Genomic DNA, 21,384 nt, shown 5'->3' on the forward strand with positions numbered 1-21,384 from the left:
AACATAAATAACTATGCCCCAGCTTGACTTAGTGACACCTGGTATATATATATTCCAAAGCATCTGGAGACTGTGGTGTACTACCCACATCCTTTGACTGAATAAGCATGTTCAGTTATAGTGAGTGTTAGTCCCAGACATATCTCAGTATTTATAATGTAACATTCAAGTATATTGTCAGACCAAAAAACTGAATCCAGATGACAATTAATATTTTTTTCTGATTGAAGTGTTATTCATAGTAATAGACGGATGATCTGTATAAACCCTGGCACCGTGCCTTAATTTTTTTTTCCTTTCTAAATATTTATAGAAGTATGGGGGGAGATATATCAAGGTTCCTTATTGAGTAAAAACACACATACCATCCTAGGCCACATCAGTGTTGGAATACTATATAGCAAACCAAATTCTAAATATTATGAGTTTTTTTTAAAGGCAACAATTATAGCAGACTTAGCAAATAAGAACAACAAGCAGTTTGTATATACATCACTTCAGTGTAAAAGCTACCATCCAAATGTTTCTAAATTATTATACCTTGACCTAATCTCATCTAAATATTTCTGCTAAATGTTCTGTATCTTGTCAGTGAGAAAAGTGACGAAAATAACAAATACCTATCCCTCCCCCAAGCTGGATGCTGAAAAGAATACTGTGTTATGAGACATTTTAAATTAAGGTGTAAAGTGCTACTATTCATTATGGCTGATCTGGGAGTTGGGATTTTTTCATGACAACACTATCATGATCATTTGCTGTAATACAATCAAACTGGAGCAAGAGGATATTAGACTTCAGACAGCACTCCTCTGATGTCTCTCATTACTAATGCCCACACACTCCTATTTCACATGGTAAGATTAATATCCTACTTTTTAATTAAATTCACTGGGCAAAATCCTGATCATGTTGAAGTAAAAGGTTTTTTCAGTTTGACATCAGTCTTCAAAACCATTTGCCTATCTTTCCCATCTCTTGTGAAAGAAAGAACAGTAAAAACAGTAAGTCAGGAGTGGTATAGTCTAGTGGTTGTCTATGAAGGGGATGTTGGTAATTGGCTTCCATATTTTTGCGGGCAAGAGAGAGGGGGGGAAGAGTGGGGATAACGTTTCCCCACTGGCAGTCTACAGGTAGATACTGTAATCCTTCCCTTTCAAATATTTAATACTGACTGGGTTGTCATTGGAGCAGGGTTATTCATGTGCACCAGTCAAGTAACTGAAAGTAATTATTTATAAACCAATTTATAGGCATCCAATAGTTAAACATTTCGGCTGTGTCTACACTGGCACCCTTTTCCGTAAAAGGGATGCTAATGAGACACTTCGGAATTGCAAATTCCGTGGGGAATTTAAACATCCCCCGCGGCATTTGCATGAACATGGCTGCCGCTTTTTTCCGGCTCGGGGTTTTGCCCGAGAAAAGCGCCAGTCTAGATGGGATCTTGCGGAAAATAAGCCCTTTTCCAGAAGATCCCTTATTCCTACTTGAAAGGAAAAGGGCTTATTTTCCGCAAGATCCCATCTAGACTGGCGCTTTTCTCCGGCAAAACCCCGAGCCGGAAAAAAGCGGCAGCCATGTTCATGCAAATGCCGCGGGGGATATTTAAATCCCCCACAGAATTTACAATTCCGAAGTGTCTCATTAGCATCCCTTTTACGGAAAAGGGAGCCAGTGTAGACACAGCCTTCATGTCCATAGGGTCTTCATTTCCTTCACAAAACTAAAAGAGTTAAAATAATAAATGCCTTAATTTTTTTTCACACATAATTGTATCACCATTCCACTAATGATCACTCCCTGGATCCATCAGCAATGACAAATTACTGGGTCAGCCAAAAAGAGCATCAGGACCCTGTATCTACTGCATAACATGCCGAGTACATAGTAAATATATCCCACAGCACAGCAGTTGAAAGCAAGCAGTCTACTGCTGCAAGCTCTAGCTTTTCTGCTGATCCTGGAACTCCAGTTAGCACCATGTGTCCTGCTGTTAGGTTATTTCAATGTAAATCTCCACCAGCTTTCAAATACCCTATAGCTTCCAGAGTGCTTGGATAACTTTGATTTCTAACACCTGCAACAGCACATCATCCTACATCACCACTCAGCTGGAACAAAATCTGAAAAGGCAGTTTCTTTCCCTCCTTGCTCTCTACCAATTTAGTTTAGTGGACCACCCAAGAGTTTTAAATAGCATACCACGTTCTGGTACTACCTAAGCTGAACAATGTCCCTTTGATGAAACATTTTACTGCCTTGCTCCTCAAATAGAACTCCTCTGCTAATTTGAGTTCTTGTTGAATTTCAGGGCCACATTATCAGAGTAGCTTATATCCTGAACTCTTTGATTCAAGTAAAAGAGAATCTCACTTGGTGGTAGAGCCTCATCCACTCTCTGATACCGGCTAACATCCTGACGTACTGAAGGGAGTGACCTCACTGACTGGTGGCCATTGGCTTCGGAACCTAGAATTAAACATAAAAAAGGCATTACGCTATTTTAATAAACCTGGGCTTATCAGTTAATCCTGTCAACTACATGCTCCCCCCCTTGCTGCCTCTGTATTGGGGGCGGGGGGCAGGAGAAGCAGGAACCGGCACCCTGGGGACCCAGCTTTAAGCTGACTTGCCACAACACTGGATCTGCCTGCCCTGCAACCCCTGTGCTGCTGCTTCTGATACAGAGGCAGCAGCGTGGAGAGTGAGGGGCTAGGTGGGAGCCGATACATGCAGGGAGCCAAAAGCCAGCTCTCTGCACATGCCAGTTCTGCGGACCCACCTTTCCCCCCTTTGCTGCATCCTACAAAAGCAGTAGGAGGTGAGGGGCAGGCAGAAGCCGGTGCTGGGGAGAGCGTTTAAAAGCTGGCTCCCCCCAGCACTGGTCTGCGGTGCTGCCTCTCTGAGCATGGAGTGGCAGGGGGCTCCCCGGGAGTGGGACCAGGAGCACACTGGCTGCTAGCCCCACCTCCAGGGACTATCAAATAGTTGTATAACTGCTAACATTTTGATGCGGTTACACAACTATTCAATTACATGCTACCTAACATCCCTAGTTGCGTGGCCTCTGAATTTAACAGCACCGTAAATATGGATTCTGTCTGTAACTTCAAGTCTCAGAGGGGGGCTCTAAAACAGACTACATGGACCCGTCATAGAAACTCAAGTCAAATACAGTAGCTTCTGTGTTAAGATCTTAAGGCCAAATTCTTTATTGGGGACCACGACTCCAACTTCACTGATATCAGTAGACTTACGCAAATTCACACCACAAGGGAATTTGGCTCTTTGTATCTGGACAATAGGACACTTGACAATACTTTAACGAGGTTCCCAACTAAAATAATTTCCTTTAGTCGTGTAAGCAAAGGGTAAGGGTTGCTCAGAGAGAGGAGGGATATTGGGTTGTATTTATTAGTTTGTTCCCTTAAATAGAAGTTCATAATCATAAGCAAGGAAGAGAGACAATGCCATTTGTCAAACTATCTTATATTACTAAGGGCACTTCATTGAAAAGATATATACACTGTTGCTGAAAAAAGATACCAACCATACTGAAAGTACAGACAACTAGTACCCTCGGGTAAAATCCTGGCACCACTGGAGTCAATGAGAAAACTTTCATGGACATTAATGGGATTTCACTTTGTGTGTGTGTAGGTGTGAGTGGAGATTCTGAGAGTCTGGGATTATTGTTCCCAAGGATATTTGGTCAGTTTAGTACATTCCTAATCTAAATGTTGCTCTTCAGAAGTATTGCATGTACTTGAGATAAGCCTTCTCTGGCAGGGATGATTTATGTAGCAGTATCCAGCATGTGATCAATTCCATCAAAGGTAAGCAATAATCCCAGGTCTCCACAAACATGGTGATGAAGTGCTACCAAGGAACTTCCAAGAGTCCCCACTTCATCACCAGAAAAAGGAAGTGAATGTGTACACAGTAAATGTGACTAAGGACAAGTTATTTATTACATTATCTCCTATGCTGAAGCTAGTTATGACATGCACCTTTTAAATCCTAAATTAGTTTTACATGTAATTGTGGTAAATAGAAAAAAACTATGCAATCTTTTTCCACGGAGCAACATATCTGGGCAGGTCAGAATTTATAAGTGAGAGGGTAATTCTATTTTTTAAAAGAGCTTTTGTCCTTTTTTCATTTTATGATGCACACAGATTTGTTTCCTCCTTTCCCCAAAGTAATAAAGTGCCAGGAGCTCAACTGTTAATTCATTAGTTACTTTTCAGGTTTGTTTTCCACCCTTACCTGTTTTGGTTAGCCATCACAGAAACATGGTATTTCTTTTCTAAAATAGAACACTTGCAATTTTTTTTTATTATGATCTTCAAAATCATAACAAATAGATTACAAATACCATTAAAATAATTTAAAAAAAATCAAACTATTTCAAAAACCACCAAAACCAAAACTCTTTTGAAATATTTTGAAATTTTTATGAAGTATTTTTAAACAGTATTTTTTAAAAAGCAGTCCCATTTACTGTAGCTTTTGTCTGTCTACCATAGTAAATACCTCCACTAGCTCCTTCAACCTGTGTAGCTCCCTCCACACAAGCAGCTTGGGCACCTCCAGTTTCTTCATCCTGAGACTGGCTACTTGCAGCTGCAGCCTGCAGACTTCTCCTCCTCTGCCAAATTTCTTCTAAGTCATCTCCATCTTGTAATTCTCCTTCAGCAGGCTGCCCCTCCTCTTGAGTACTGGGTAACCGCACTACAGGTAAAGAGCCTGGAGTGCACACCGATTCCTGTGTTACTGCAACAGGCTCACTTCTGGTCATGTCAGTGGCACAAGCTCCTTCTTCCTCTTCCTGAGAAGAAAAGGCAGGAGTCTCAGAAAACCTGGCACTTTCAAAAGAAGAACATTGAGTTTCAACTGAAGAGAGCCGTGTAGTCACATTTTCATTGCAGGAACTGTCTGCCCCTTCCACATCACTCTCTCCTTCTGGCCTGGTACTGGCCTCACTGACACTTTCTGTGCGAGCAGCATCGCTGTGCTCAGTTTCTGAGGACACCTGGGAAGGTTCAGATCCTTGGTCAATGGATTCTGTTTCACTAATACCTCTTCTGCTAACAACAGCAGAGTCTGAAGCTCCCGTGTTTGCACTGCTAGTAGGCTGCTCTGCTGCCTGATCGGCACACAGCTCACTGCCAGCCTGTTCTACCGACAGAATGTTCTGAAAATCTGGCTGGTCTTCACCTTCTTCTCCTGCTAACTCTGTTGGTGGTAGCCCTTGGAGAATCTCCTGGTGGTCATCAGAGGACTGCAAAGACGTTTCAAAGACCAGTGCTTTCCCATCCTCTGCAGGATCTTGCATTATTGGATTTGATGATGAATAACTTAAAAAATGTCCTTCAACGTTCCTTGTAGCACCATTAAGCATTACTAAGCCACCATTTTCTTCCAACGAAGACTGAAAACCCAGATCTTTATGCAACTCATGCTCCTCTTCATCTGAGTCAATGTGAAGCATAGCATTAAGTCTCGTGTCAGTAGGGAAACTACTCCTTAGTTTTGGGGATGCCCCAAGTGAACGCTCGTTGCAGGCAGAAGTCGCAGGTCTGGGATGACTATTGTGTTCTATTGCATCCAGATAGTCATTCAGTGAGTCCTGGCGACCTCTGGTAGGTGATGACCTTGCAGCGGTTGAAGTTAATTCATCCTGGTCCGTTTCTAGGGTTGTACTAATCCTTAAGGAATGCTTTGGGAATGCATTTCCAACAGACTCCTCGAAGATTGGGCCATTTGAACACACTGGAAGTGTATCATGATGCCCTGCTGGCATGTCCTCATCATCAGAGGGGCTTCCTAAGTCTCCATTTACAGAGTTCACGCCTAGTAAAGTCCCAACTGTTTCTGGTGAAGCATCTGAAATGAAAGATAAAGACTGGGAATGAAACACATTCATGCAGTCAGTCAGTTCATTCTAATATCTCTGCATTTCAAAGCACGCAGAGCCCGGGGTCAGTTGGGGAATCCCTAGCTGATCCCAGGTTCCGGGGAAAAGTCCACGTAGCGCCCAGGATCAGCTGAGGAGTCCCCAGCTGACCCCGTCTGCGCGTGGCATTTCAAAGTGGCAGCATTGCTTTCTCTCTAAAGAGCCTTACCGCCAATGGAAATCTCAAAAATGAGTGATTCTGACTCAGGCTCGTGGGGCTTGTGTTTCAGAGCTAAAAACAGTACTTTAGCTATTTAGGTTGGGGCTGGAGGCAGGGCTTGGAAACCCAAGGAGGGAGAAGAGTCACAGGGTACGTCTACACAGCAGCTAGGGATGTAAAATCTTGTTTAATTAGTTAACTGGTTAACTGATTAAATAGGACACATGGGGAGCTGTTCAGCTAGGCTGGGCTGGAGTAGCCCCCCAGCCTACCGTGGCTGGCCTGAAGTGGCCCCCTGCCAGAGTCAGGTGCTGCTCCTGCCTCAAAGCAGACCCTGCAGAAGGCAGGGGCTGCTCCAGCCCCCTCCAATTAACCATTAAGGGTGAGGCTTACTGATTAACCATTAACAGCCCTAACAGCAGCTAGACACTTGTAGCTGGCCCATGTCAACCGACTCAGGCCAGTGTGGCTCGGGCTATGCATTGTTTCATTGCTGTTTAGACTTCCAGGATCAGCCTGGAGCCTGAGCTCAGGAACCCTCTCACATGTTAGCCTGGCTCCAGCCTGAACCAGATGCCTGCACAGCAGTGAAATATCCCCACATCCTGCACCCTTCAAGCTTGAATCAGCTGAAATGATCCAGCCATGGGTGTCTAGTTCCTGTGTAGACATACCCAACAGTCATTTTTACACCTTAGAAATTGAAAAGGGTGTACGAGGTCAAGTTATTGCCCTACGATGAAAATATAAGTTCAACTGACTATATCAGCTATAAAAAAGTAGAAAATAAATAGGATAAAATTAGTATTTAGTAGTACAGGCAGTCCCCGAGTTACGCGGATCCGACTTACATTGGATCCGCAGTTATGAACGGGGCTTTTCTCGCCCCGGAGGACAGGAGCGGCGGGACACCCAGATGCACCGCGGTCCGCCGCCCCCATCCTCCGGGGCGAGAAAGCTGCTCCCCGTCTCCCTGATTTCCAGGGAGACGGGGAGCAAAGCCTCGGAGCACGCCAGCAGTGGGACAGCCGCAGCGCGCCTGGACTGTCCCACTGCCCGCGTGCTCTGTGGCTTTGCTCCGCGTCTCCCAGGTCAGCAGACCAGGGAGACGGAGCAAAGCCGTGGAGGACTTGGGCGGTCCCGTCACCCCCGTCTCCATGGGCTGCTGGGGGGGGGTGCAGCTAGTGCCCCCCCAGCAGACCAGGCTTTTCTTGCCTACCCCTGGGGTAGAGCAGCTGGGGGCTGCCGGGTTGGTCCCGCAGCGCCGCTCCAGACCAACCTGGCAGCACCCCAGCTGCTCTGCCCCAGGCGTCCTGATTCAGCCGCTGCTGGTCAGTTTCAGCAGCGGCTGAATCAGGACACCTGGGGCAGAGCAGCTGGGGTGCTGCTGGGTTGCTCCAGTAGCACCGAGGAGCCGCGCTACTGGAGCAACCCAGCAGCACCCCAGCTGCTCTGCCCCAGGCGTCCCCAAGTCAGCCGCTGCTGAAACTGACCAGCGGCTGACTACAGGAAGCCCCAGGCAGAGTTGCTCTGCCCCAGGCTTCCTGGAATCAGCCGCTGATCAGTTTCAGCAGCAGCTGACTTGGGGACACCTGGGTTTCTTAAGTTGAATCTGTATGTAAGTCGGAACTGGCGTCCAGATTTAGCCGTGGTTGAAACTGATCAGTTTCAGCAGCGGCTGACGCCAGTTCCGACTTACATACAGATTCAACTTAAGAACAAACCTACAGTCCCTATCTTGTACGTAACCCGGGGACTGCCTGTACAGGTTGAACCTCTAATCCAGCACTCCATAGTCTGGCAACAGCTGTAGTCCAGCATGATTTTATTTAGCCAGATGTCCATTTATTATGGGTGTGGCCAGGTTTTCCACTGTCTCAAAAAGTTTGTTTACAGCCAGCAGTCCTGGCTCTCAGTGTTCTGTGCTATCTACTTTATCCATAACTGTCTACTAACAGCTCAGCAAGCAGCAGAAGTGTTGGTAATGCTTCTAGACAATATTGACCTCCTGTGGTGCAGCAAGTTCTCTGCTTTGGCACTGGTCAGATCCTGAGGGTGCCAGACCAGAGAGGCTCAACCTGAAATAATAATCTCAAAAGTAGTATTTGAAATGCTCGGTCCATCAGTTTCATGCAAAGCTTTTCTATAGTACAGTTATTATCCACAACAGAATAAGTATTTGTAACAAATAGTCATACTACATAATGATTTTCTCTACACACTCATTTGTGTGCACAGGTTTTAAATCTCACCTTCATGAATGGAAGATGTAATCTCAACTTTGAACTGGAGATACCCACTTACGTGGTCAGCTGGGAGCCTTCTGCCAAGGTTATAGCTGAGAACCTGGTCTCTGCAGAGAAGAAAAAAAATACTGTTCTCTAGACTTTTTACTATTCCTTTAATTTTCAAATTTTTTACATCACCGGTTCCTGTCAGAGAAATGTAGCATAATAAAAAGTAATAGGGAATCATGAATTAATAAAAGTGAGCATCACATAAGCTTATGTAACAGAGCATGCAAACTATACACTTTCTGAAAGACAATTAATTACCACACAAAGCAATGTAGAAATGTAGCATACCCATAAACTAAGCTTTTGTCGAAACATAAATTGTGCATTGGCAACTTTCATCAATCAATCTGCTTTTAAATTTAAAAATAATGAAAACCACAAAAGTGTGCACTTTAAGACGATAAAACCTTTTCATTTTTGGAATCATTCTGCCCTCTGGTGGTTTTTACTTCACAAAAATATTTTTAATTATCTGAACAAGATACTTGATCATTTTTATTTTCAGGTTCCAATTCAACAAAGCACCTATGCATTAAGGATGTGAACGTTTAACCGATTACCCAGTAAGTTTCACCCAGTTAAGGTTGAGGGCCTGCCATGGACAGGCACCTGGGTGCCTCGCAAACACCACTGCCTGTGGTGAGGGTGCTGGGAAGGCCCCTCTGCCCACTATACCCTTTAATCAGTTAACCAGTTAAGTAATGTGTTTAACTGGTTAATCAAACTGGATTTTACATCCCTATTGTGCATACACTTAACTTTAAGCATGTGTTTAAATCTATTCCTGTTCAGCAAAACTCTTCTGCAGGGACTTAAATTTAAACATGTGCTTAAACCTTAATAACTTCAGTAACACTTAAATATGTGCTTATGTGCTTCCTCAGATAAGGTTTTAGGATGAGAGTCTGAAGAACATAAGAGTTCTTTGGCCATTCCTCTCCCATGTAATTTAGACAGCTGTGGGGACCTTGTCTACATGGGTAAGTTTTCCCATTTATTCCAGTCTAGTTATACTGGTGTAACCCTCCATTTGGGAATACTTACTCCAATATGAGCATCAGCGCGGGATCCCTGATGTGAGGGGAGGGGCCAAGCCTCGGGGGCAAGATCAAGGCAAGCCAGGGGATACATCCAACCCCCGGGCTGTAGATTCCCCATCTCTGGCTTAAATTACAGAAGTCTTTCCTGGCTACCCTATGGGTCACAGCGCCAACTGCAATCGCCACACCACTGCATCCTGCAGCCCTGTCACACATGACATTGGGAGAATCCTCCATTTAAGTCCTCTTTGCCAGGACATGGGAGGGGATCCTCATAAGATAGTCTTTTGGCTATTTTTCACAACTCCTGTGCTGTCAATCCTCCTCCAGATAGAAACAGCTTTTAGAGCTTCTTTATGCGACTGTAGCCATTTTACGCAGCATAAATGAGTCAGATTTGGGGAGGAAGGGATTGAAGATCACACCCTTACTGCCTATATAAGGATAGGCCATGATATTAACATCTGCTTGGTATTCACATAAAAAAGCATAGTTAGGATTGACTACATTTCATATTTTCAATTGACTACATTTCATATTTTCATATTGTAATATGTGCTCCTCGGGCCAAATGAAGTTTTGCTCCACATAGCAACTACAGTTTACATTTATTTTGTGAATGAAAATAAATCCTATTTATTCAGTTAATTACATCTGGAAGGAAATTAAATCTGAGTGGATGATCAATGCAAGAATCTCTTTAAACAGCATTACATTACACCCTAATTTTGTAAATTTGATTTACCATTGTTTTCCTCTGGCTTTTCAGTGGTGTAATCTATTGGAGTCATTTAGTGGTGAATCAGGATCTGCAATGCTTAAACTGGAGAACAGCCAAATTGCTTCATCCACAGTTCATAACAGGAAAAAGCCACAATGGGAAGTAAGTACCTTCTCAATAAATCAATCTAGCTCAGTAGCTAGATCACAAGAGGTGGTACCAGTGGCTATATCACAAATTATCCAGTTAGTGACAAAATACACATCTATAATAGCAGTATAATACGGTCTTTGAAATCAGAGTAAGTTCCACTGGTGCAAATTATGGCTTTTCTTGGCTACAGGAAAGGTTTGCATGTGTGCATTTGCACAAGTAGCTGAAGTTGGGGCTAATTCTGAGAGTAGACAGAACATAAATTAAGTTAATTTAGAGAATGACAGCTTCAAGACTTCATCTTGTATGATGCTTATTCAACATTCACTTTCCTCAAAAGTAGCCAGAACTCAGATACAAACTTCAATAATGAATAATTACAAAATCTTTCAGATCTGAACTTTCAAAATGGACATTTATTCAGAAGATATAATTGTTATTTATATTCAGTTATAACATCCAGTATATGTATAAATTAGAATGTAGAGGCACTGTACTCTTCTGTTTTAATAAAGATAGAGCTGTGCAGAAAACATATGGATAGCAGATTGTACAATTCTGTATTTATGAGAGAAAATACGATATGAAATCCAGTAACTAATTAAGTTCTGGGCATGAAGCCTTCAGCACTTAGGAAACTTCCAGCTAGTGCAGAACACTGCCACACATCTCCTCCATTACACAGTAACTACTGGGAACATATCAAACCTCTAATCCACTACCTGAACTGGCTCTCCATAGCATATCAAATCAAGTTCAAGGTCTCAATCCTTACCTTCAAAAAGCTCCAAAGGCTGGGCCCAAAGTTACCAAAAAGCTTCAGAAGAAAGACTCTGGCTAACAACTTTGTCCTTTGGCACAATGGAACTCTCAACAATAAGGGAATGTCTACACTGCAATGCAGTTATTTCGAAATAGTGTAGTCAAGATACCGTCAAGCTGTAGGATTTTTTACTCATACTCCTGTAACCCTCATCGTACGAGGAGTAAGGGAAGTTGGAGAAAGAGTGCTCTATTTGGGTATGTCTACACTGCATTCCTCTTTCGAGAGAGGAATGCAAATGCAGTTGAGCAAAATTGCAAATGAAGTGCAGATTTGAATTTCCGGTGCTTCATTTGCATAATCACATCCAGGCGCTATTTCGAAATACCCTATTTCGAAAAAAGACACGCTGTCCAGATGCGGTTATTTTGAAAGGAAACACCTCTTTCAAAATTACCCTTAAACCTCATTTTATAAGGAAATGAAGTGATGACCACAATATACAAACACTATGAGATAAAAATATATAAACCTACAGTGAAAAAACATAAACCTTCTGGACTTGAATTCATGCCATTTTTCTAAAGTTTTAATGTTAACTAACCTAGATACAAAATGATTACCTGTCCTTGAAGTCATCATGCTTATAAAAGAGATTACACTTTAGCTTGTCCAAAAAGAAAGACTGGTTTTGGCTTCTTACTTTATCATAATTTTGTGTACTTTACAGTTATATTGTCTATACTTTTCTTTCAATCATTTTGTTTTATTTACCCGTTATGTTGTTGTAACCTAGACTGTAAACTCACAGGAGACGGGGCTATGTGTCTGTCTTCTGCCTACCCAACTGGCCCTTGATCACTAACCAGTACTCCTAAGCACTACTGCTGTCTACATGTTTTGTTAGTCTATACAGTGCTACCAGACCATTTGCTGTTTTTTGTTTATCCTGTACAGACTAACTCGGCTACTCTCTGAAGCCCATAAAAACAACAGTAATTACTTGTCCTGAGAGGGCCAAAGAGTTTTCAAGACTGTTTTAATGCTGTTCTAATGCTAACACGCCACCAAATTGAATCCATATTCTGCTCATGCACTTAATATAAAAACCTTCTTTCTCAGAATGATTTAAGATATTGTATATACAATTGGTATATGCAGGCTGAAAATGTCTTCCAGAATTTGCTTGCAAAATATACAGAAGAGAAATTCCATGCATATAGATAGGCAGATCAAAATCAAATAGTCCCCAAACTTGACATAATGCACTTCTAGAGAACTAAAACATTCTCAGCATCAATATGAAACTGAACAAATTAAGCAATATTCTAACAGTTGTCTCAGAATCATTGTATACTTCTAGTGTCAAGCACTATACAAATGTATTCAAATAAGTCTCTTATTCTGATTTATCATAATTTACTTAAATTGAGTTATGAATAAAATTATTGCAATAAAACAAATATAAGTATTAAAATTTAGAAACTAAATAATAAACAAACAATGTGTTTTTAAAATACATCACTTCTTACAAAAGTCAGTTCATATATGAACCTGGGCTACTCGTAATATTATAATAAAGTGTATGGACAGACTCTTTTAAAACAAAATTACTCCACAGAAGGCTCCATCAATGTTTTAATGGTCTACATTTTTTTCAAAAAACTTACCCAAGTAAATACCACCTGGAAGCTACATCTAGAATCTTTCAAAAAAGCCTCTTTCAAAAGAGAACGTCTAGACTACAAGCAGATTTTTCGAAAAAAGGCGTTATTCTGTGTAAAATGAGGTTTACTGCAAAAAAACTGCCGCCTTCTTTCGATTTACTTTCGAAAGAATGCGGCTGCAGTCTAGAAACAGGTGAAGTTTTTTTGAAAAAGGCGACTTTTTTAAAAAGAAAACCTGTAGTCTAGACACAGGCAGAAAGACTTAAAAATTAAAACTTTTTTTCAAACTGAATTTGCCTTTCTTCATTTGTACAACTTTGTATTTTGGTGGTAATATCTATGAAAAATAGGAAAATTAATCTTACCTTACCCCAAAATTTCCTTTCTTCTAGAGGAAAAGTCAACAGATCCAGTACAACTGGGTCTTGTTCCTGCTTGTAGCTTCTTGGGGTAAGTAATCAGACTTGTCAATCAGGGAAGCTTGGAGTGGCTACACTCCCAAAGACCTAGTCAGCTACTCACTCCAAGATATTTCCAAAGCTATTTAGTAGAGCTATGTCCTTGAAAGTTTAATTCATATATTAATAAAAAAATCATACACATATTACATGCTGCAGCGCACCATAAAAATTCACCCGAAATATACTATGTCCACAAAGTGAAAATTCCACTCCAATGAATCCATATTGTGCCCATAAAGAAAATGGAAGAGAGCCAGATCCTTTAAGCCTTTCCCAGAATTACAATCCTTGTGCTGGGTGGGTTGGATCTGTGGATTTTTCTGCTAGAAGAAAAATAATTTTTGGATAAAGTAAGAAATGTTCCTAGTCTTCATAGGGAAAGTCTGCTGATCCATTACAACGGAATGGCCAAAAGAAGTATATCACAAGGAGGAAAAACAGAGAATGAATAAGCAGAGGGAACTCTCACTGGTTTTTTAAATGTATTCGTTCCAGGATGAACATATAATGCAGACCCCGTCATCCAATGGGAGAAGTTAAAGTGGCCTTTAAAACTCTAGATTTGCAAAACTCAGTGAAGGTATGAAAAAAACATGATCAGGTAGCCAATGTACATCTGTATTTGTATGTTGAATATGAATCTTCAGGTTAGGAGAATTCCAAGGCTCTGAATGAATGAGCTTTTTTCACCCACCTTGTCATTTTGCATTGAGGTAATCCATTCAGGCCTACAATTTACCATCATCTGATACATAGCGACCAAGCCCTTGAAGATACCCTATTTGTAAAATACTTTCTCAAGGCTAAAAGAGAAGTGCATAATAAACATATTGCAGTCACCAATCAGGGATGGTCTAGTCAGTACTTGGTCCTGCCATGAGGGCAGGAAACTGGACTCGATGACATCTTGGGGTCACCCCTCCAGTCCTAGTATTTATGATTCTGTATCTGAATATCTTATTTTAACTGATCCATCTCTCACATTGTGTACTTAGTTAATTTATTTTTAATCTTGAGTGCAGAATTTTGTCCTTGGGAGCAGAGGTGGCATAACTAAGTGGTGTTTGCCATTTGAATAAGATTTGAGATCCAGAACATCCCTTGACAATGCAGAGCCAATTCCCAATCACTCTGCCTTTTTTTGGTTGTCCCAGAGTATGTTATGACTCCCGCCCCAAAAAAAGCAAGCTTTTGTGCCATGAAAAAATTAAACAATTGTAGCTATGGCCTATTAATTTCTTCACCTAGAACACTTAAATTTCTTTGCTGGGTTCTGGACATAGATAGGTCCACTGACAAACATGTGACTAAGGTTGTTTCTCCCCCAAAGACTCTTGGTTGTAGACTTCACTCCCTTGTATTTTTCCTTTTGCTTTCTTAAATAATGCTAATGCTCCTCTTGGGGGCTATGTCAACATTGGCGGGTTCTTGCGCCAAAAATATGCAAATGAGGCTAAGCGTGGAATATCGCCAAGCCCCATTTGCATACCTAATAAGCTGCCATTTTTGTGGAAGAGGCTCTTGCGCCAGAAGGAGCATCTTCACTGCCCCTTCTTGTGCAAGAAAAACCCTCTTGCGCAATGCCATTATTCCTGAAAATAATCAGCGTAGCGGCATTGTGCAAGAGGGTTTTTCTTGCGCAAGAAGGGGCAGTGTAGACAGCTCCTTCTGGCGCAAGAGCCTCTTCTGCAAAAATGGTGGCTCATTAGGTATGCAAATGAGGCTCGGTGATATTCCACGCTTAGCCTCATTTGCATATTTCTGGCGCAAGAACCTGCTAGTGTACACATAGCCTATGTGAGGTGCTTGAGTATACAGCAGATTTCTTTTTGTCTTGTTTTTTATATATGCACTCAGGAACAGAGATTAGTCACAGTGAAGATCTGGTACCATTTTGTTGTTAAAAGCCATGCTGAAGTGCTATAAGACACCACCAGAACCTCTTGGCTGATCAGGCCTAGAATGATACCTCTTAGAACCTGAATGCTCTGAGCTTGATCCTGCTGACACCATGTTAGAGGTTTCATCTTTCATTATCCTTGGATGAAATGGTTCCCAAACTCTTGAAGCTGGCATATTTTTTTCCCCACCAGTCTTTTCTGACTGCAACAAGCTATGATCTTCCAAGTACCCCTTGGCACTGGGGCAAGGGAGGACAGGAAACATGTAACAATATTACATACTCAAGAAATCTGGAAATTTATGGAGAAAACAACCCACACGGAGTCTCTCTCTCACTAGATTGGTGTTGCTAGAGACCATCATTCTTATCCACGATATCAGAACCATGATCAATGTTACTCATGAAGAATGTGATTGTGCCTTCTGAGCACTGGCTTCTGAATCCTAATAGAAATAAATGCTTGTGGAAGCTGACATGACTATTACCAGAAATAATGCTGACTTCATGACATCATCTGGATGTTGTTGATATTGCCATAAAACATGTGACAACATGCATATGGTTGCTCTGTATGCCTTTTCCAGAAATAATACTTGGATGGACAGAAAACATTTTGTGTATACAGGAACCCTTTCTGCTCAAGGAAAAGTAATGTTTTAACTTGCATTTTGGAAAAACACCCTAAAAAAGACAGGTAGGCCCAGAAATAAAAAGGTATAGTTAGTAACTTTTTCTGTTGCATGTCTATAGATATCTCTTCTGGAAGGCTTGCATAATGATATGTAAATAGGTAGTCAGCTCAATTAATGATGGACATTGATGCTTTGGTAGAACTTATGGTCTCCATCCTGAACTAATCTATGGTTTTCAGAGAAAATCCATTCTAGAACTTCCAGTTGAGCCTTCCTCTGTTTGGAATTTGGACACTAGAAGGATGATGGAGTAGAAGTCTAAGTCTCCTTGTTCCCTGTTAGAGAAATGTTGACGTAGATGAATACTGCAGCCTTCATATTTCGGCATTTCAATTGGTTAAAAGAAGATGATGATGCAAATCTTGGTTTAGACGTTAACTTCAAGGTCCAGCTGCCAAGTGTACCATGATTTATGCCCCTTCTCAGCATAGGACAAAGGGAGAGTGTCCTCTATCGCCTAATAGAATATCATTGAAGAGGGAATCTGGAAGGAGACCCACATCTGCTGCTGTGCTACTGAAGCAAGTAGAGCCCCGCATATTCACAGATCCATGGATGTGAATATCTGTGGCTCATTTTTGCAGATCTGAATGTGGATACAAATTTTGTACCTAGAGCCCTGCAAATCCGTGTATATCTGCAAGTGTCCGTATTCACAAAGATGGATGTGGATATCCACAGATCAGTTTTGCAGATGCACATACCGATTTTGAATCCACACAGGGCTCAAGAAATAAGTGTAAGATTTGCAAGGATTTGTTTTTTTTCAGTTGATACCTAAGTAGGCTCCTTGAAATTTATAGATGAACCCTGTACCTCTGTGTGACTCAAGGGCACAGGGCACAGCCCTGGCTCCTACTGTAAATCAGGCAGTTTTATACAAGCTGCTACATGGCACCTTGGTGGACTGATTTTAATCAGCAAGCAGGACTACTTAATTTAAATAATGGTTTTATGTTTTGAATCCTAATTTAGTGATTTTCCTAAAGAAAGGTCGATCCTCATTGGTAACCATTAAAACATGCTGATCTGCAACTAAAGATACCCTTTACATTACATTTGGTGCCTTTTTTTTATTAACCTGGAGGATACACTATATCCACATATTTATTTAAGCTCTTCTGTCGCTTAACTCATATTTATTCAGATTCTTAACTTTCACATTTTTGTTATGATTAAAAAATGGTGAATGATGCACTATTTACTAAATGTTTTGTATTTACTTCTGATTTGTGTCAAGCTCTGTAGGAATGGAAATGCAAATTCAATTAAAATGCACAAAAGGCATGCACATTTTTTAAATAACATTAACTTAAAATGTTGGGTACAAAAGAACAAAAACATTTTAAATGCAAAACACATTTTGATAAACTAACATTTATTAAACAAAGGAAGAATTCTCTATAGTTAAGGAATTAAACTAATTATGGCCTCACAGGGTCCTTCAATATTTTATCACTGAGTAGAACTCATTCTCTCACATCTACTTTTTGAAACTGCTTTTTCAATTCCCAATTGGCTTCTTGACTGTGAATGAACTCATCATTGAGCTGAACTAGCTGAATAAACTGAAATGAAAAAAATAATATCTCTGCTTCTGCAGAAGAGGCTACCCTGCTATCCAAAGCCTGCTTATCACTTCAACAACACTGTTCTCAATGCATAGCAAGCGACTTCCCCATTTCACTTGTTTGACTTTCTTTAAAGGATGGTGGCAAACATGTACTACTTTACATTATTTTTTGTATTTAAATTCTTTTAATACATTATGTTGTCCTAAACTTACAATAAGTTGTCAATTTCAAATAGTTTTAAATAAATCTATACAGGTATTTAATAAATCTATATTTAAATAAGAAAATTGGACAATTTTTAAAAAATCTCTGATTCTTTTAAGCATCTATTTTTTTACACCCTGCTGAATCCCATATTAGGCCTACCATGCTAAACAACAGCAGCCCTTTGTTTCACTGAATCCCCTAATGAGACAAGCAGAGCTACACAATAGCTGCATGACATTGTTCTCTGTCTCTATGGATTCCTCAGTGTCTGGCAGACTTCCAGAAAGGCCGGGTTACACCTTAAATTAGTAAAAAATTAAGTGGTGGTCCAATAGCCTCTTACCGCCTGTTTGTTCTTCCATTTGTGGGCTGTTCTCACTCTCTCAGCTCTGCAGGACTGGATGTATTAGGACTGGTTGATTCACAGTGAGCTGGTCCCATCAGCCCCTCAAATGTGGCATGTCCAACATACTACACAAGCAGAGTTCAAGTAGCCAGGCAGCTGTGGCACAGCCAACCATAATAGGATCTGATTAACCCAGGCACTTTTGCAGCCTTTGCTGCCAACTTCCCTATTCCTCTTATTGCCTGTGAGGTGTTCCTTCAGAATGGTCCGCCTAGACAAGTTACACAGGAAGCACCTGTAGGCAGCAATCTCAGTATATAATAGGAGTTTCCAGCAGCAGTGTTACAGAGCCCTCCTCACTACTCCTGAGGCCAAATAGTAGCCCAGTAACGCTCAAAATACTTTTTGGTTTTGTTTTCTTGTTGCTCTGAGCATGTCAGAGCATACCGGAGGCATGTCAAACTAGCTATCTGGCTGGGTCTCCATAGGCATGGCACTCCCAGCCTGCCTGATTGACAAGTCTGGATAAAGCCTCAAGAAGCTGTAAGCAGGAGCAAGACCTATTGTACTGGATCTGTAAACTTTCTCTGCAAAGGCAGCTACTTGTTCACATCCTGGTTGTCATGAAAGAGCTTGAGGTTACTCTCGCGCCTTTTCACTTTTTGTTTCTGCTTCTTAGGGCCTGAACCAGAACCTCTCTTGAAGTCGGCAGAACAATTTTCCTTGACTTCAGTGGACTTTGGATAAGGCCCTAAAAGAAGAGTAACATGTTTGACAAAGTTCAACTCCTACCATTATTTTCAGAAGCATGAATATTAAGAGAAGTATTATTTACTATATTGTCTATTTCTGGTACTACTAAATGCATTATATGAATTTTAAATATCATGATAAAGTATGTACTGGATTATTTCCTAATTTATATTTTAATTTCTTTACATACTATTCACCGACAGACCCACTCTCAACCTACAGCCATCTTCCTCCTGACCCACAATGCCAGGTCCTGGATCTCTAGCTCTACTCTAGATCTCTTACTTTCGTCCTTCCCTCCTTGCCCAACTATACAATTTCAACGCCTGTTCAACCACCAAGTACGACTAGACTGTTTCAATCCCCACCAATGGTCACTTTCATTCAGGGGCGGATATACAGCAGGGTGAACGGGGCGGCCACCCCGGGCCCCGCGCGTCAGAAAGCCCCGCGCATGCGCCGTGGCGCCGCCGCGCATGCGCATGGCATCACTGCGCATGCGCCGTGGCAAAGAGGGGCCCTGCGGAATTCTGCTGCCTGGGGCCCCGCAGAACGGTCATCTGCCCCTGCTTTCATTATCTGCAAACTTGTCTTTTAAAAAAAAAAAAAAAAAAAAAAAAAAAAAAAAAGCACAGAGAGCTAAGAAAATTCACAGTTTTTAAAAGTACAATATATTAATTTTAGGGCCCATCAAACTTGCATTCATAGTACTAGTCAATTTCAGTTTTGTGGTTTTCCCAATACTCAGAACAAGGACCAGTTATAATCCTTTCATTTCTATCCAATTACTTAAACCATTGTGAAATCTTTCTTACTATAAGCAAATAATTAAGAAATGTTTGAACGAGAGAAAAGAAACAAGACAATAAAATCTGTTTGTTCTAAGTTGAATCACTACTGTATATTGCTGTAAGTAGCTATGCCTTACTTCTTGATTTTTTAGCAACAAATTAATTTTTCTTTGCCTCAAAAACTTTTAAAAATAAGTTATAACAAATGAGCACAGGTGCTTACACACACATCCATTTAAAATAGACTAAGAAATGCAAGCATACTCTTATCAGAGGTTGTAAGGCAACAGAGAGATGAACTTTCTGTTTTGGTAAATCACAGTGAGTATACAATTAATTAGCCTGAAAAAGTTGGCTCTGCTCCAATATAGCAGATGCTGATTTGATCTTCACAACTGATGATCTGAAAAAGAGGGTTATGCCCATGAAAGATCACGATACCATCTACATGTTTTGTTAGTCTTTAAGGTGTTACTAGACTATTTGTTGTAAAATAATCAATTATTTTTACCCTATTGCATGTCTCTCCAATAGTCTCTGGACTGGGATGGTTAACTTTCCAAGAAAGCGCTTGATGATAGGACGACTCTTGGCAAATTTGTCTTTAATTTCAATTTCCAAGACATCTGTGAGAAGTGCAACAAAAGAGTATTTCTGAAAGAAAGAAAGAAAGAAAGAAAGAAAGAAAGAAAGAAAGAAAGAAAGAAAGAAAGAAAGAAAGAAAGAAAGAAAGAAAGAAAGAAAGAAAGAAAGAAAGAAAGAAAGAAAGAAAGAAAGAAAGAAAGAAAGAAAGAAAGAAAGAAAGAAAGAACACATTCAGTAGTGTATTGGTACATCATTCTTCAACATATGTGTACATTTACACACAAACCTATTTGTGACAAGCAACCCAAAGCAATGATTATTTATGTTGATAGCACAGGCATCAGATAGCCTCAGGTAGCAGCCACACAAAGTAAGTCCTGACCAGCTGCCCTGCCAGATCTGGTTCTGGCCAGCCGTAAATGCAATTCAGCATCCACTGAGTGTGGACGCGTTATTTCAAGACAGCAAAACGCTATTTCGAAATGCATTTTGTGTGTAGACACGTTATTACGAAATAAGCTATTTCAAATTAACTATTTTGAAATAGCTTATTTTGAAATAACGCTGTATGTAGACATACCCTTACTCTATAAAGTGCCACCGGACTTTTCATTGTTTATGCAGATATAGTATGTGCTCCCATGAACACTGCACAACACATTATCACTTTAGTACAGGGGCCCCACGACTTGCGACGCAATTGGATCCTGGAGAAGCGTCGCAAGTTGGGGGCATCGTAACCCAAATCCTCATTTACGATAGGAGCCGTGCGCCATCGTAAATGTGGGCCGAGGATATAAGTTAGGGGTTTTGGGCCCCTTCCACACTTACAAAAATGGTTGTAAGTGCGGGGGGTTAGAACTCGGGTGGTCGCAACTCGGGGGCCTCCTGTAATCAGTTGCAAAAATAAGAGAGCCCAGAAAAAAGGAGAAAACAGAAGAGAAGGTTTCTGGGGTTTTTACATGCTTTAGAAAGAGAGACCAAAATTAAAACACTTGCTTCTAAGTTTAATTGTGGGGAAAATCTGCAGGACTGTGAATGACGTCAGATATCACTGTGGAAGTGCCCTTTATTTATCCACAGAACAACTAGACCATGTGTAGTGGCAGTGTTAACAGTGATCCTACATTGTCCTGCTTTATTTGTCCACGTTCTTTGTTAAGATTCCCATACCCACTCTGTCCTTGACTTCTGTGTCGAGTCTGTGAATTCACATACCCCATGTATTGTGGGCACGTGCATTCTAGAATGTTGTTGTTGAGACAGTCCATCAATTAATTTGACAAAAACAAATAGAAAACCATGAAAC

At 41.0% G+C, this 21,384-nt stretch overlaps 1 protein-coding gene across 9 annotated transcripts in view; it reads right to left on the reverse strand.

The window, feature by feature from the left end:
- Positions 1-21,384, reverse strand: part of HECW2 (HECT, C2 and WW domain containing E3 ubiquitin protein ligase 2) — a 309,520-nt gene that overhangs the window by 83,196 nt on the left and 204,940 nt on the right. For 7 of the 9 annotated variants that reach the window (XM_075934226.1, XM_075934227.1, XM_006117907.4 and 4 more), the window contains 4 exons: positions 20,002-20,144; positions 8,375-8,475; positions 4,540-5,892; positions 2,377-2,472 (listed from right to left, as the gene is read on the reverse strand). In XM_075934226.1, coding sequence (XP_075790341.1) covers positions 2,377-2,472; positions 4,540-5,892; positions 8,375-8,475; positions 20,002-20,144 — 1,693 coding nt within the window. Of the gene's footprint in view, positions 1-2,376; positions 2,473-4,539; positions 5,893-8,374; positions 8,476-13,128; positions 14,673-17,943; positions 18,665-20,001; positions 20,145-21,384 lie in introns of those variants that run through there. The other 2 variants (XM_075934231.1, XM_075934230.1) reach the window with 2 other exon arrangements.

The sequence above is a fragment of the Pelodiscus sinensis genome, chromosome 7 (genome assembly GCF_049634645.1).
Source record: "Pelodiscus sinensis isolate JC-2024 chromosome 7, ASM4963464v1, whole genome shotgun sequence".
Lineage (NCBI taxonomy): Eukaryota > Metazoa > Chordata > Testudines > Trionychidae > Pelodiscus > Pelodiscus sinensis.